Source organism: Sinocyclocheilus grahami, unplaced genomic scaffold (genome assembly GCF_001515645.1).
Source record: "Sinocyclocheilus grahami isolate Dianchi unplaced genomic scaffold, SAMN03320097.WGS_v1.1 scaffold587.1, whole genome shotgun sequence".
Classification (NCBI taxonomy): domain Eukaryota; kingdom Metazoa; phylum Chordata; class Actinopteri; order Cypriniformes; family Cyprinidae; genus Sinocyclocheilus; species Sinocyclocheilus grahami.
This window is the reverse complement of record NW_015505766.1, coordinates 405,414-417,868: the sequence shown is the minus strand read 5'-3', so window position 1 is coordinate 417,868 and position 12,455 is coordinate 405,414. Positions and strand designations below refer to the sequence as shown.

The following is a 12,455-nucleotide window of genomic DNA, read 5'->3' as shown; positions in this document are numbered from 1 at the left end:
GTTTGAAATTCCGCCGGTCTCTGTCACAGCAACCTTATTTACAGGAAATATATCGTTGATATGTATCTTTAAATAAATCACTCGTATAAAGTTTTGGTCATATGGACCCCTCATAATCGTGTTAAATAATGCAATATTGGCCAAAATAATCGTGATTATGATTTTTGCCATAATCGAGCAGCCCTAGCATACACAACTCAAAAGAATACAAGACAGGGAATGTGGCATGGGTAGAGGTTTCCGAAAGCTTTACCAACCAAACTGGAATGAACAGGAACTGCGACGTGGTCAAGAACAACATGAAATCTTTTTACAGAGCTACAAACATGCAGTGGTCAGTCGACCTCCTCCATGCGAGACGCGTCGTCGTCCTCCAGCGGCGGCAGGTCCTCGATGGGAGACGAGCTGGGCTCTTCTGTGGACACTTCGTCCTCGTCGATGCCTGAAACCGTCAGAAGTCAGATTAAAATAGGGCTGGGCGATATAGCTAAAAAATGTATCAACGATATAATGTTTCATATCGTTCGGTATCGATTGACATTTTCCTAACCCCAATTTATTGAGACAAACAACAAATATTTTTAGTTTTAACAGTCAAACACACAATAAAAATTAAACTAATATCTAGCTTCTAATGTTTTATATGCAGAGTTAAGGAAACTTTTGTCTTGTCTCCCGAAGCCACAGGACACGCAATGAGCAAAATAATGCAGCGCATTTAAATTGTCAACGCAAGGAAATAAGTCTATAAAAAACCGTGCATTACGTCTAAATTAACTCAATATGATTTCGTAAATTGCATAAACAATTATGAACAAAACAGCATCATGTATTTATGCATTGCTTAATCCAAAGAGCCGAAGCACCGATCACACAGACTGCATTTAAAAACATACGAGACGCAGCGAAAAGGAATAAACCTCCACAAATTCGCGACATATTTTCTAAACGTTTTAACTTTGCATGGCTTTCTATGCATCTCTTGTGTGAGACGCGAGTGCAGCAGTCGTATTTGTCCGTCTAAAAATGCGCTGAGTTTGCGTTCAGTGTGAATGGCTTGGTTTCGGTTTTAACCTAATCAAGATCTTCTCCGCATTGAGCTTCTATATTTCTCTAATGTTTTGAATGAATAACGCAGCAGCGGCGCGTCTCGTGGGCTAGACTAACAAAACATTAATTCCTTTGTTTAACAGTTCTGTCGGATTATTAGACAGACTTCTATCAGTATTAGACAGAACTGTTAACGACAGCGAACAAGAGGGAGAATGTGAGCACTGTGTGGTCAAAATAAAAGTCCCGCCTCGAATGCATCGGCCAAACAGAAAAACTTATCGGCCGATGCCGATATTTGAAAAATGCCAAATATCGGCCGATATATCGGTCGACCACTAGTTGCAACTCTCACGCTTTCACGCTCTGTCATGTAAATCTCACGCCAAAGTATCAACCCTGCTTGTGATATGAAACAAAGTCACAGCTCAGTTTCAAATTTTGTACGTTTTAATACGAAATCCAAACAATAAATATAGTTTTGGCGCACTTCATGTGGCGTAATTCGCCTCAGTTAAAGCCAGAGCCATTGAAAATCAGAGTTGCGACATTGCTTCTCTGATTTAAGCAACTCTCAATATTTCCAAACAAACCAGCGCTGTCAATACATCTGGATGGGTTTAAGCAGGATAGATGACCGCTTCACTGTACGGGGATTTGCAGGAACTTTTAGTAAACATTACAGCAAATTATGCATTGATTATTACGCCGATGACATTTTCAGTATCATTCTATTCTGGAGAGTGATGGAGAGGCAACATTAATGTTTTTTGACCATACACTTTAACTATTTTTTTTCAGTTAAATAAATGTTCTATATTTTAGTTCAATAACATTTATTTAATATTTTGAGGAGGTAGTTTGGTACTAAATACTATTTGTGCAATAATTATGGTCCATTAATGACCACCTAAAATATTAATCAGTCAGTAATAAAAATAACAATAATCAATAAGTATTTTTCAGCAAGTAAAATTGCTTAAATGAAGACACTTTTACTGAAGCAATGTTTACTTCATAAAAATGCCTGAAGGATAAATGCAATTGTTTAAAAAATATTATTTAATTATAAAAATTAATTTGCATTAATTTAAAAAGCACTGTTGTATTGCTTGTAATATGCTTATTTTTAATTAATTTATTACTGACTAAACTAATAGTAATACTAATCATATTTATTTAATATTTTGAGGAGATCGTTTGGTACTAAATACTATTTGTGCAATAATTATGGTTCATTAATGGCTACTTAAAATATTTTTTTCTAATATTAATCAGTCAGTAATAAAAATAACAATAATAAAAAATTTTTAAGTATTTTTCAGCAAGTAAAATTGCTTAAATGAAGACATGTTTACTGAAGCAATGAGTACTTAAGAATAAAAAAGTTGAAGGCTACATGCTATTTTTTTTTAAATATATGATTTAATTATCATTATTTTTTGCATTAAAATTTTAAAAAGCACTGTTATGTTTCTTGTAATGTGCATCTTTGTTTTTATTTTATTACTGATTAATCAGTCCAAATAAAATTAACAATAATCAATTTTTAAAAAAATTATTAAATAAACGTTCTATATTTTAGTTCAATAATATTTATTTACTATTTTTAGGAGATCGTTTGGTCCTAAATACTATTTTGCAATAATTATGGTCCATTAATGGCCACTTAAAATATTTTTTTCTAATATTTCTATTAGACTACTTATATTACAATTAGTGTAGTAGGCCTATGTAAGATTAAAATAGAGAAAATGGTTTTAAATTCCAATGCAAAGAAGCTAATTGGATGCTCGGGAAAAAAAATCTGTTTTATTTGTAATGACATGGTTTGCTCTTTAATAAATATGCATGTATCTACTAGTCTAGTTTCTCAAAAGAGTATTGCAGCTCATACCTGCTTACTTATTTTTAAGTTTTGCATTTGAATAAATATTTAGACATAAACGTGAAATTAAAAAAGTTAATAAACTACATTCTTTTTAAATTTTCAATGATACTCGTATAAGTACACACAAGTGAATATTAATGAAAGCAAGTAAATACTGAATTTAACCCAAGAAAAGTTTAAAATGGTGCCAAAAAACTGCATTCAACAGAAGATTTGTATCCCCTAATACAGTATATACATGTGTATTGACACTGAATCGAGATCAAAATCTTATACTATACTGTATAACCTTCCTAAGCCATTTAAGGAAACATAACATGGTTTAATTCAAATGCAAAAGGGTATTGCATTAATTCTATTAATATAACTTATTTGACTCCCACGCAATGCACCAGTGCATTCTGTTACACCTTAAGCTTTAATAATAGCAACATCATCTATAAAATCACATATTTATAATGCACTCCGTGCATGTGTAATAATTCCTTGCATGCGTTCATAAGCACATTTATCTTAAAGGTACAGGAGCCTCGTTTAATCTGATGGAAATCCTCTGAGGTAACAACTCCAGATGGTCTGAGGACTGCAATCCGCCGATTTAAACATGCCGACTGATGTTAAAACTCATTTTAAATTGAGATAGGAAATTAAAAGTAGCGCAGCAGCATCGCAACTGTTAAAAGAGTGTTGACGAATGAACGAAGCGCGAATAAACGTCGAATATGCAGGCGAAAAGAGTCAAATGATGGCGAATTGGGATGTTATTCAGATTCTGTATTCTTACATTGAATGGTTTGTTAGAGTGAGTTAGATTAAGCGGTTCTCCGTAAGGCTTGTAGAGTTTTCTCCTCAGCTGTCACTGAGCTCTGGGAGATCCGTAACGTACGTCAGCGGCGCTTCTTTACGTAAAGCCGGGAGCGTGGACGCTCCAGAAATCTCTCGAATCTTCTCCATAGACTGTATAAAAAGATCTTCTCAACGCTTTCCAACGGATGCAGGGGGAGGGGCTTGACTGTCAATCATCCCCGCCCGCCTCCGTTTACAACGGTTAAAGGGGCGGGGCCAAGACTGAGATGAAATTTCTAGATCGCTCGATGCGAAATAAAGAGTGACGCCAGATCACATTTATCATTCATTTATTAAAAACTTTCAACGTTGGTTTACAAAAAAAAAAACTGCTTGTATTAGAAAAGCTCAGAAAATTCAAATTTCTGGTACAGTAACTACACAAAAAGCATGACAATAAATTTAATTGGCTAGTTAACGTTCTCTTTTGGATTGTTTTTACAAAAACAATAAATTAAATGCATTAGCAATTATTACTCTTTATAAACTCTTTAGTCAACTTCCTCCATTCTAGAGCTGTCTTCATCACCTTCCAGAACTGGCATATCTTCTTCAGTGGGTTGAGTAATGTCTTCTACGGTAGAGTCATCATCATCAATGCCTGAAAGAGAAGAGATTAAATACAATGAAGGCATTTTTTCCAATGAAATTTCATTTAAGACTACACCCTTAAAAATAAAGGCCGTAGAAGAACCATTTTTGGGTTCCCAAAAAAACGTTTCATTGGACAGTTCTTAAAAGTACCTTTTTTTTTTATTCGTGTGAAGAACATTTTATTGTTCTAAAGAAACTTTTTTCCATTAAAAAGAACATGTAGTGCAATGGAAAGGTTCCATGGATGTTAAAGATTCTTCAATGAACCATCAAAGCCAATGAAGAACCTTTAATTTTAAGAGTTTAATAAAGTATAATATATTTTAGTGGATAATTCTTAAAGGGATAGTTCACCCCAAAATGAAAATGTGATGTTTATCTGCTTACCCCCGGGGCATCCAAGATGTAGGTGACTTTGTTTCTTCAGTAGAACACATATGATGATTTTTAACTCAAACCGTTGCAGTCTGTCAGTCGTATAATGCATGGCAATGGTAACAAAATCTATGAGAGTTAAAAAAACATGCACAGACAAATCCAAATTAAACCCTGCGGCTCGTGACGACACATTGATGTCCTAAGACATGAAACGATCGGTTTGTGCGAGAAACCGAACAGTATTTACATAATTTTTTACCTCAAATACACCACTATGTCCAGCTGCTTTGAGCGCGCGCACGGCATCCGGTGCGTGAGGTGTGTTCGCGCTCTGGCGTAGTTTACACAAGCGCCGGAAGTGATCTCCTTCTGAGCCTGCTCGCCTGAAGTTATGGTTGATCGCTCTTCGGCTGGATATCAACACACCCATTAACGTAAACTACACCAGAGCGCGTACACACCTCATGCACCGGAGGCCGTGCGCGCGCTCAAAGACAGTTGGACATAGTGGTGTATTAGAGGTAAAAAATGATATAAATACTGTTCGGTTTCTGGCACAAACCGATCGTTTCGTGTCTTAGGACATCAATGTGTCATCACGAGCCACAGGGTTTCATTTGGATTTGTCTGTGCATGTTTTTTTAACTCTCATAGATTTTGTTACCATTGCCATGCATTACACGACTGACAGACTGCAACGGCTGGAGTTAAAAATCATAATTTGTGTTCTACTGAAGAAACAAAGTCACCTACATCTTGGATGCCCTGGGGGTAAGCAGATACACATCACATTTTCATTTTTGGGTGAACTATCCCTTTAAAAGTAAAATGTTTTATTAGTGTGAAGAACATTTTAATGTTCTAAACAACCTTTTTTCCATTAAAAAGAATGCAATGGAAAGGTTCCACGGATGTTAAAGGTTCTTCAATGAACCATAAAAGCCAATGAAGAACCTTTACATTTAAGAGTCTAATAGTGGACTGAAATGTTTTAGTGGATAATTCTTAAAAGAACCATTTTAAATTAGTGTGAAGAACATTTAAATCATCTTAAGAAACTTTTTTTGTCTATGAATTGGAAAAGTTCCACTGATGTTAAAGGTTCTAGATGCCAATTATTATATTTAATATATATAAATTATATTTTATTATTAAGAGTAGTGGTGGACTGATTTTTTTGGATGAGCATTACCAATAACCTAGGTTGATGTGTTTAAATATTTTATTTTTGTAGTCATCCAACTTACCAAGACCAAGTTTGATCATCCTGTAGATGCGGTTGGCATGTGTTTGTGGGTCTTCCAGCGTGAATCCAGAGGAGAGCAACGCTGTTTCAAACAGCAGGATCACCAAGTCTTTCACGGCCTTGTCGTTCTTGTCAGTTTCGGCTTTTTCTCTGAGGGTCTCGACGATGGGATGGACGGGGTTGATCTCTAGGTGCTTTTTAGCGGTCATGTAGCCCATGGTGGAGTTGTCCCTCAAGGCCTGAGACTTCATGATCCTCTCCATGTTGGCCGTCCATCCGTAGGTGCTTGTGACGATGCAGCAAGGCGAAGCCACCAGACGGTTTGAGACGGTGACCTGTTTGGATACACTATCATTTAATGGCTCTAAAGAGTGTGCACTTCAAAATCAAAGCCTAGTATGCTAACGGTGTATACCTTCTCAATCTTTTTGTCGAGAATGTCTTTCATGATCTTGCATACGTTCTCATATTTGGCTTTCAAATCTTCCTGCTTCTTCTTCTCCTCCTCGTCCTCGGGCAGCTCCAGGCCTTCTTTGGTCACTGATACCAAGTTTTTGCCATCGTATTCCTTCAGCTGCTGAACGCAGTACTCATCGATGGGCTCTATCATGTAGATCACCTCCAGACCGGCTTTGCGCAGGCGCTCCACAAAAGCAGAGTTGGCCACCTGATCTTTGGTCTCACCTTTGGAGAAGAGCAAGGTTCGTATGAGGCATCTGTGGGTTCAAATAATATTTAAATTCATTAGCCAGCTACTAACCAGTGATGTAGTAGATGTGCTTCTGGCTGTCCTTCATGCGAGACACATAGTCCTTGAGGGACACCATCTCGTCTCCGGAAGCTGATGTGTAATAGCGAAGCATCTCTGAGAGTTTTTTGCGGTTCTGAGAGTCTTCATGGATGCCCAGCTACAATTGGAAAATACATTTTAGCTCGGAGGTATGATAAATGTGATTTCAATAGCTACTCGGAAAGCACACACACACACCTTGATGTTCTTGGAGAACTGCTCGTAGTATTTCTTGTAGTTGTCTTTGTCCTCGGAGAGCTCGGTGAAGAGCTCCAGACACTTCTTGACCAGGTTCTTGCGGATGACTTTCAAGATCTTGCTCTGCTGAAGCATCTCTCTGGAGATGTTCAGCGGCAGATCCTCTGAGTCCACAACACCCTTAATGAAGTCTGGGACAAAAGTTTAACTCATTAACATTTCAATTCTCTGACATATCCTACTGAGACCCAGCTATGGAGTTTTTGTCTCTGTAGAGGACATTATATTTTAGTGATATTGATTTCATACATGTCCACTGTAGAGGACACCAGGACTAAACACATGTTTATTGTGCATTTTGGGAGACACACACAATAAATGAATAGGAAAATAAATGATATAGCAATATGCCTATGCAATATTAGATATTATTATGAAAATCTGGCCAATTATTACACTCCTTTTTTCAACATGCTGTCCCAACAGCACATTAATATGCAAATTATGTACAGTGTATAGATAACATTGTGTTTAATGGGGAAACCAGTTTATGGAAATTGAACACACATATTGCATAAAGTAATGTTTGTTATATCTTTTATAGTTGAGAATCATACTTATACAAAGTTTGGTGGTGAAACCTAAAAATTGATTAGTGATTTTTTTTTTAAATCCCATTGTTTTTCCCTTTTCATGTTTATTCATGTCATTTTATTTTGAGTCCTGGTGTCCTCTACATACATACATACTGTAGCATAACATATGAATAAAACATAATTTTTCAAAAATTTTATGTTTCCATTTTTTTCTTGTGCTCTAACCAATGTAAAATTGACACCGCTTTTTTCTGGTTCTCGGGAGGATGTAATTTCTAGGAATCACTGGCAAATGCACTCCTGAGAGACTTACTGAGATATTCTGGAATGAGCTCCTCGCAGTTGTCCATGATGAAGACCCTGCGTACGTATAATTTAATGTTGTTTCTCTTCTTCTTGTTCTCGAAAAGGTCAAAAGAGGCTCTTCTGGGTACGAACAATAGAGCGCGGAACTCCAATTGGCCCTCAACTGAGAAGTGCTGCAACAAGACGAACATGGGTGGTTTAATCATCTAGCCTTCATCAAGTCCAGCCATTTCTGACTCGATATTCCTACCAACCTTAACAGCCAGGTGATCCTCCCAGTCGTTGCTCAAACTCTTGTAGAACTCGCCGTACTCCTCGTTGGTGATGTCATCAGGGTTACGGGTCCAAATGGGCTTGGTCTTGTTCAGTTCTTGAGCATCGATGTACTTTTCCTTGACCTTCTTCTTCCTCTTGTTCTGGCCATCTTTGGTGTCTTCATCTTCATCGGCGCCCAAGTCCTCGATCTTGGGTTTGTCTTTCTCATCGCCGGCCGCCACCTCCTCCTCCTTTTCTCCTTCTTCAAGATCAACCTCTTTCTCTCTCTGTTTCTCAACCTGCAAGATGAGAATTGATGCTTTATTTGTTCAAGTGGAGAGGAACCAAGGTTTGCTGTTCTTGTACCAAAGTACAAGCACTTACGAAGAGCGTAATGGGGTAACCGATGAACTGAGAGTGTTTCTTCACGACTTCCTTGATGCGCTTCTCCTCAACATATTCGGACTGATCTTCTTTAAGGTGGAGAATGGCTTTGGTGCCACGTCCAATGGATGGGCCTGTAATTCCAAAGCAAATGCATATGTGACCCTGGAGCACAAAAGCAGTGTTAAGTCGCTGGGGTATATTTGTAGCAATAGCCAACAATACATTGTATGGGTCAAAATTATTGATTTTTCTTTTTTTTGTATGCCAAAAATCATTAGGATATTAAGTAAAGCTCATGTTCCATGAAGATATTTTGTAAATTTCCTACTGTAAATATATCAAAACTTAATTTTTGATTAGTAATATGCATTGCTAAGAACTTCAACTTTAAAGATGATTTTCTCAATATTTAGATTTTTTTGCACCCTCAGATTCCAGATTTTCAAATAGTTGTATCTCTGTCTTATCCTAACAAACCATACATCAATGGAAAGCTTATTTATTCAGCTTTCAGATGACGTATAAATCTCAATCTCGAAAAATTGACCCTTATGACTGGTTTTGTGGTCACTTATGTCAAGTTCCAGTACTTTTAGACTAAAAAAAGCCCAATGAAACACTTATGAGGGCTCATACCATAGTCTGGCTTCACTGTGAAGGAACCACCAGCTGCAGACTCCCAGATGTACTGCTCGTCATCATTGTGTTTGGTGATCACCGTGACTTTCTCGGCCACTAGGTAGGCGGAATAGAAACCCACTCCAAACTGGCCGATCATAGAAATGTCCGCTCCGGCCTGCAGGGCCTCCATGAAGGCCTTGGTGCCGGATTTGGCGATGGTGCCCAGGTTGTTGATGAGGTCAGCTTTGGTCATGCCGATGCCGGTGTCGATGATTGTGAGCGTGCGCTCTTTCTGATCGGGGATGAGTTCAATCTTCAGGTCCTTGCACGAGTCGAGTTTGCTTGGGTCCGTCAAGCTCTCGTATCTGATCTTGTCCAATGCCTGTTTTGAAGATATGCATTGTTTTATTGTGCATTTTTGGAACAAACACTGGTACATAAATGGATAACGCACTGATTGACTTACATCTGAAGAGTTGGAGATGAGCTCCCTGAGGAAGATCTCTTTGTTGGAATAGAAGGTGTTGATGATCAGAGACATCAGCTGAGCGATCTCAGCCTGGAAGGCGAAGGTCTCTGCTTCCTCCTCCATCATCGGCCGTGCAGCGCTCTCAGGCATCTGCATAAAAGATATATAATCAGGATTATAAATAAGGATTCTGGAATATCAAGTCTTAATATAATTGGAAAATAACAAACAGATGTGTTCCATTAGATTTCTGAGCATTGTGTGTCCTGTAATTATTCTTACTGAGCATATATGTTGGAATGACTCCTGTTCCTTTAAGAATGAACTTATTGTGTCTTCAACAAACTAAATATTTTTTATACTAAAATGTTTTGTGATACAATCCTCTATTAATGTTTTCTTTGCTTTCATCACTACATTCTAAATCACTCAAATTCTCATTGAAAAGTACAGATTATTCATAACTAAAAGTTGAAAATAATATAAAATATAATATTAAATAATACATTTTGATAGTATCATTGAGATACTATCACAGTTTTTAATATTTTGAATTAGATTTCATTTTTATATTTTCTGCTGATATATATATATATACCGGTAATTATTTTAGAACATCAAGTGCTTCAGGAAACTAGCTGAAATAAATAAATAAATTGAAATAAAAATATTTTATTTAATTACATTTTTATAAAAAATATTATTTAATTTACTAACAAAACTATTTATTTTAATTTAATTTTATGGATTTAGTTTAAATTTTAGTTAACTATAATAACCCTCCTCAAAATACAGATATTATATTTATTCTTACTAAACATAAATGTTGGAATGACAACTTAGTGATATATATATACTATATATATATATATATATAAATCTTAATTTATTTTATTCTGTCTGTAATATTCCTCTGAAAGTTCACAAATATCACATACTATAAATATTCTGTGCCAAAATGCTTTTGTTAATTTCATCACTACATCCCAAAATTCCTATGAATTAAAACTGCAGATTATTCAACTCAAAAGGTGAAAAAAAAAGATGATTAATTATTGTCAATTTTTCAAAATACAAATATATTGCTTTTATCTCTGGCCAAAAGCCTTCAAACTTTAAATGAATGATAATGAAGCAACAGCTGATCCAAGCCTTCTATATCCGTCGAATCAATACCACATGTTCAACACCTGTCACTATAAATCTCGAAGGAGTGTCACATTTCACAGAAGCAGCAGGCAAATGCTGCAATTATGCGACCTGAAGTATCTTTTTACCCCATTTTTGGGGGTTTAACTAATGTAATACGACCTATTCTCATTTTAGGACAATATTTTGAGTTGCTCTGGTTTAACAAATTGTCTGAAAAGCCACAGCTGTCATTAGGCTTCTCCTAGAGCCATGCTTGCAGACATGTGCTCCTAGCTTCTGTATGCAACCCAGTGAAGTTGCTTATATTATTTGCCTTTAATTCTTAATCTGAGGAAAATGTTGTAAAAAAATTAAATGTGCCATTAACGCCATTCAAATGATTCTAAGTTCTGATAGAATTTTAACATATCTGTAAAGCATTTGAAATTAAATTAAACAAATTAAAATTCTAAAAAATAAAAAAAAACAGTACAAATTTAGCACATTGAATTACCTTGATGATTGTCTTCTGTGATAAAACGTCTGTGCAAATATTCTCCTGGCGTATGGAGATCTGAGTTTGCTTTGAGTTTGTTGAGCTGTGCTCTCTGGCGTTGACTTCTCGTCGCTGCTTTCGCTTTATCTGCCGAGCATTGGGCCTTCTTCACTCTTTATATACTTGAGAGCAAAGTTTCTCGAACCCCCGATTGAGAAAGTTCCAGAAGGAATGTCCACTAGAGTAAGGAGGGGTGATAGAGAGCTAAAGTAAGACCGGCGGGCTGTGTGTGCGAGACCAGGCGAGGCGAGTCCACTATCATATACCCCTTTCGTCCTTTTTGGGGCAGGGAGTCACAAGAGGTGTCTGTCAATCAATGTTTTGCGTGGCACTTCCTGCAAGCGAAATCTGCAATGCTCATTGGCTGCCTCTGTGAAACATTGAGCTTTGAGGTACCAGAATTCACAATAAAGACACAAACCACCTGAGAGATAAAGCTTCCCATCCTGCTGCATTCTAGTGGAAATTATGCTCTGAATGATGCACGTCTTCCTTAAACTGCTGTTGTGTTGAAAATATGGGTAACCCTCTTGTGTTACCCCAATGGTTTCCATGCAACTTGCCAAAAAATAACCTTAATCCAAAAATGAAAGTGGTTCCAAACCTGTATGAGTTTCTTTCCTCTGTTGAACACAAAAGAATGTATTCTGAGGAATGTTGGTACACACACTCTAAAAAATGCTGGGTTGTTTCAACCCAACTTTGGTTTAAATGTGACCCTGGACCAGTCGCTGGGGTATATTTGTAGCAATAGCCAAAAATACATTGTATGGGTCAACATTATTGATTTTTCTTTCTTTTTATGCCAAAAATTATTAGGATATTAAGTAAAGATCATGTTCCATGAATATATTTTGTAAATTTCCTACTGTAAATATATCAAAACTTAATTATTGATTAGTAATATGCATTGCTAAGAACTTCATTTGAACAACTTTAAAGATGATTTTCACAATATTTAGATTTTTTTGCACCCTCAGATTCCAGATTTTCAAATAGTTGCATCTCGGCCAAATATTGTGCTATCCTAACAAACCATGCATCAATGGAAAGCTATTTATTCAGCTTTCAGCTGATGTATAACTCTCAATTTCGAAATATTGACCCTTATGACTGGTTTTGTGCTCCAGGGTCACAAATG

General features: G+C 36.6%; 1 protein-coding gene across 2 annotated transcripts; it reads right to left on the bottom strand.

Annotated features, from left to right (window-relative positions):
- Nucleotides 1-335: 335 nt before the first annotated feature.
- LOC107557012 (heat shock protein HSP 90-alpha 1) lies at nt 336-11,418 on the bottom strand. Of its 2 annotated transcripts, none has more exons than XM_016240299.1 (11): nt 11,273-11,418; nt 9,625-9,777; nt 9,174-9,540; nt 8,535-8,668; nt 8,150-8,449; nt 7,903-8,068; nt 6,994-7,184; nt 6,766-6,913; nt 6,421-6,689; nt 6,007-6,340; nt 336-442 (listed from the first exon to the last, which is right to left on the bottom strand). In XM_016240299.1, the coding sequence occupies exons 2-11, from the start codon at nt 9,775-9,777 to the stop codon at nt 336-338; spliced, it is 2,169 nt and encodes a 722-aa protein (XP_016095785.1). In that variant the 5' UTR covers nt 11,273-11,418. The 2 variants fall into 2 exon arrangements, with proteins under 2 accessions (XP_016095785.1, XP_016095784.1); XM_016240298.1 differs by lacking the exon at nt 336-442 and adding an exon at nt 4,083-4,388.
- Between the last annotated feature and the right edge of the window lie 1,037 nt (nt 11,419-12,455).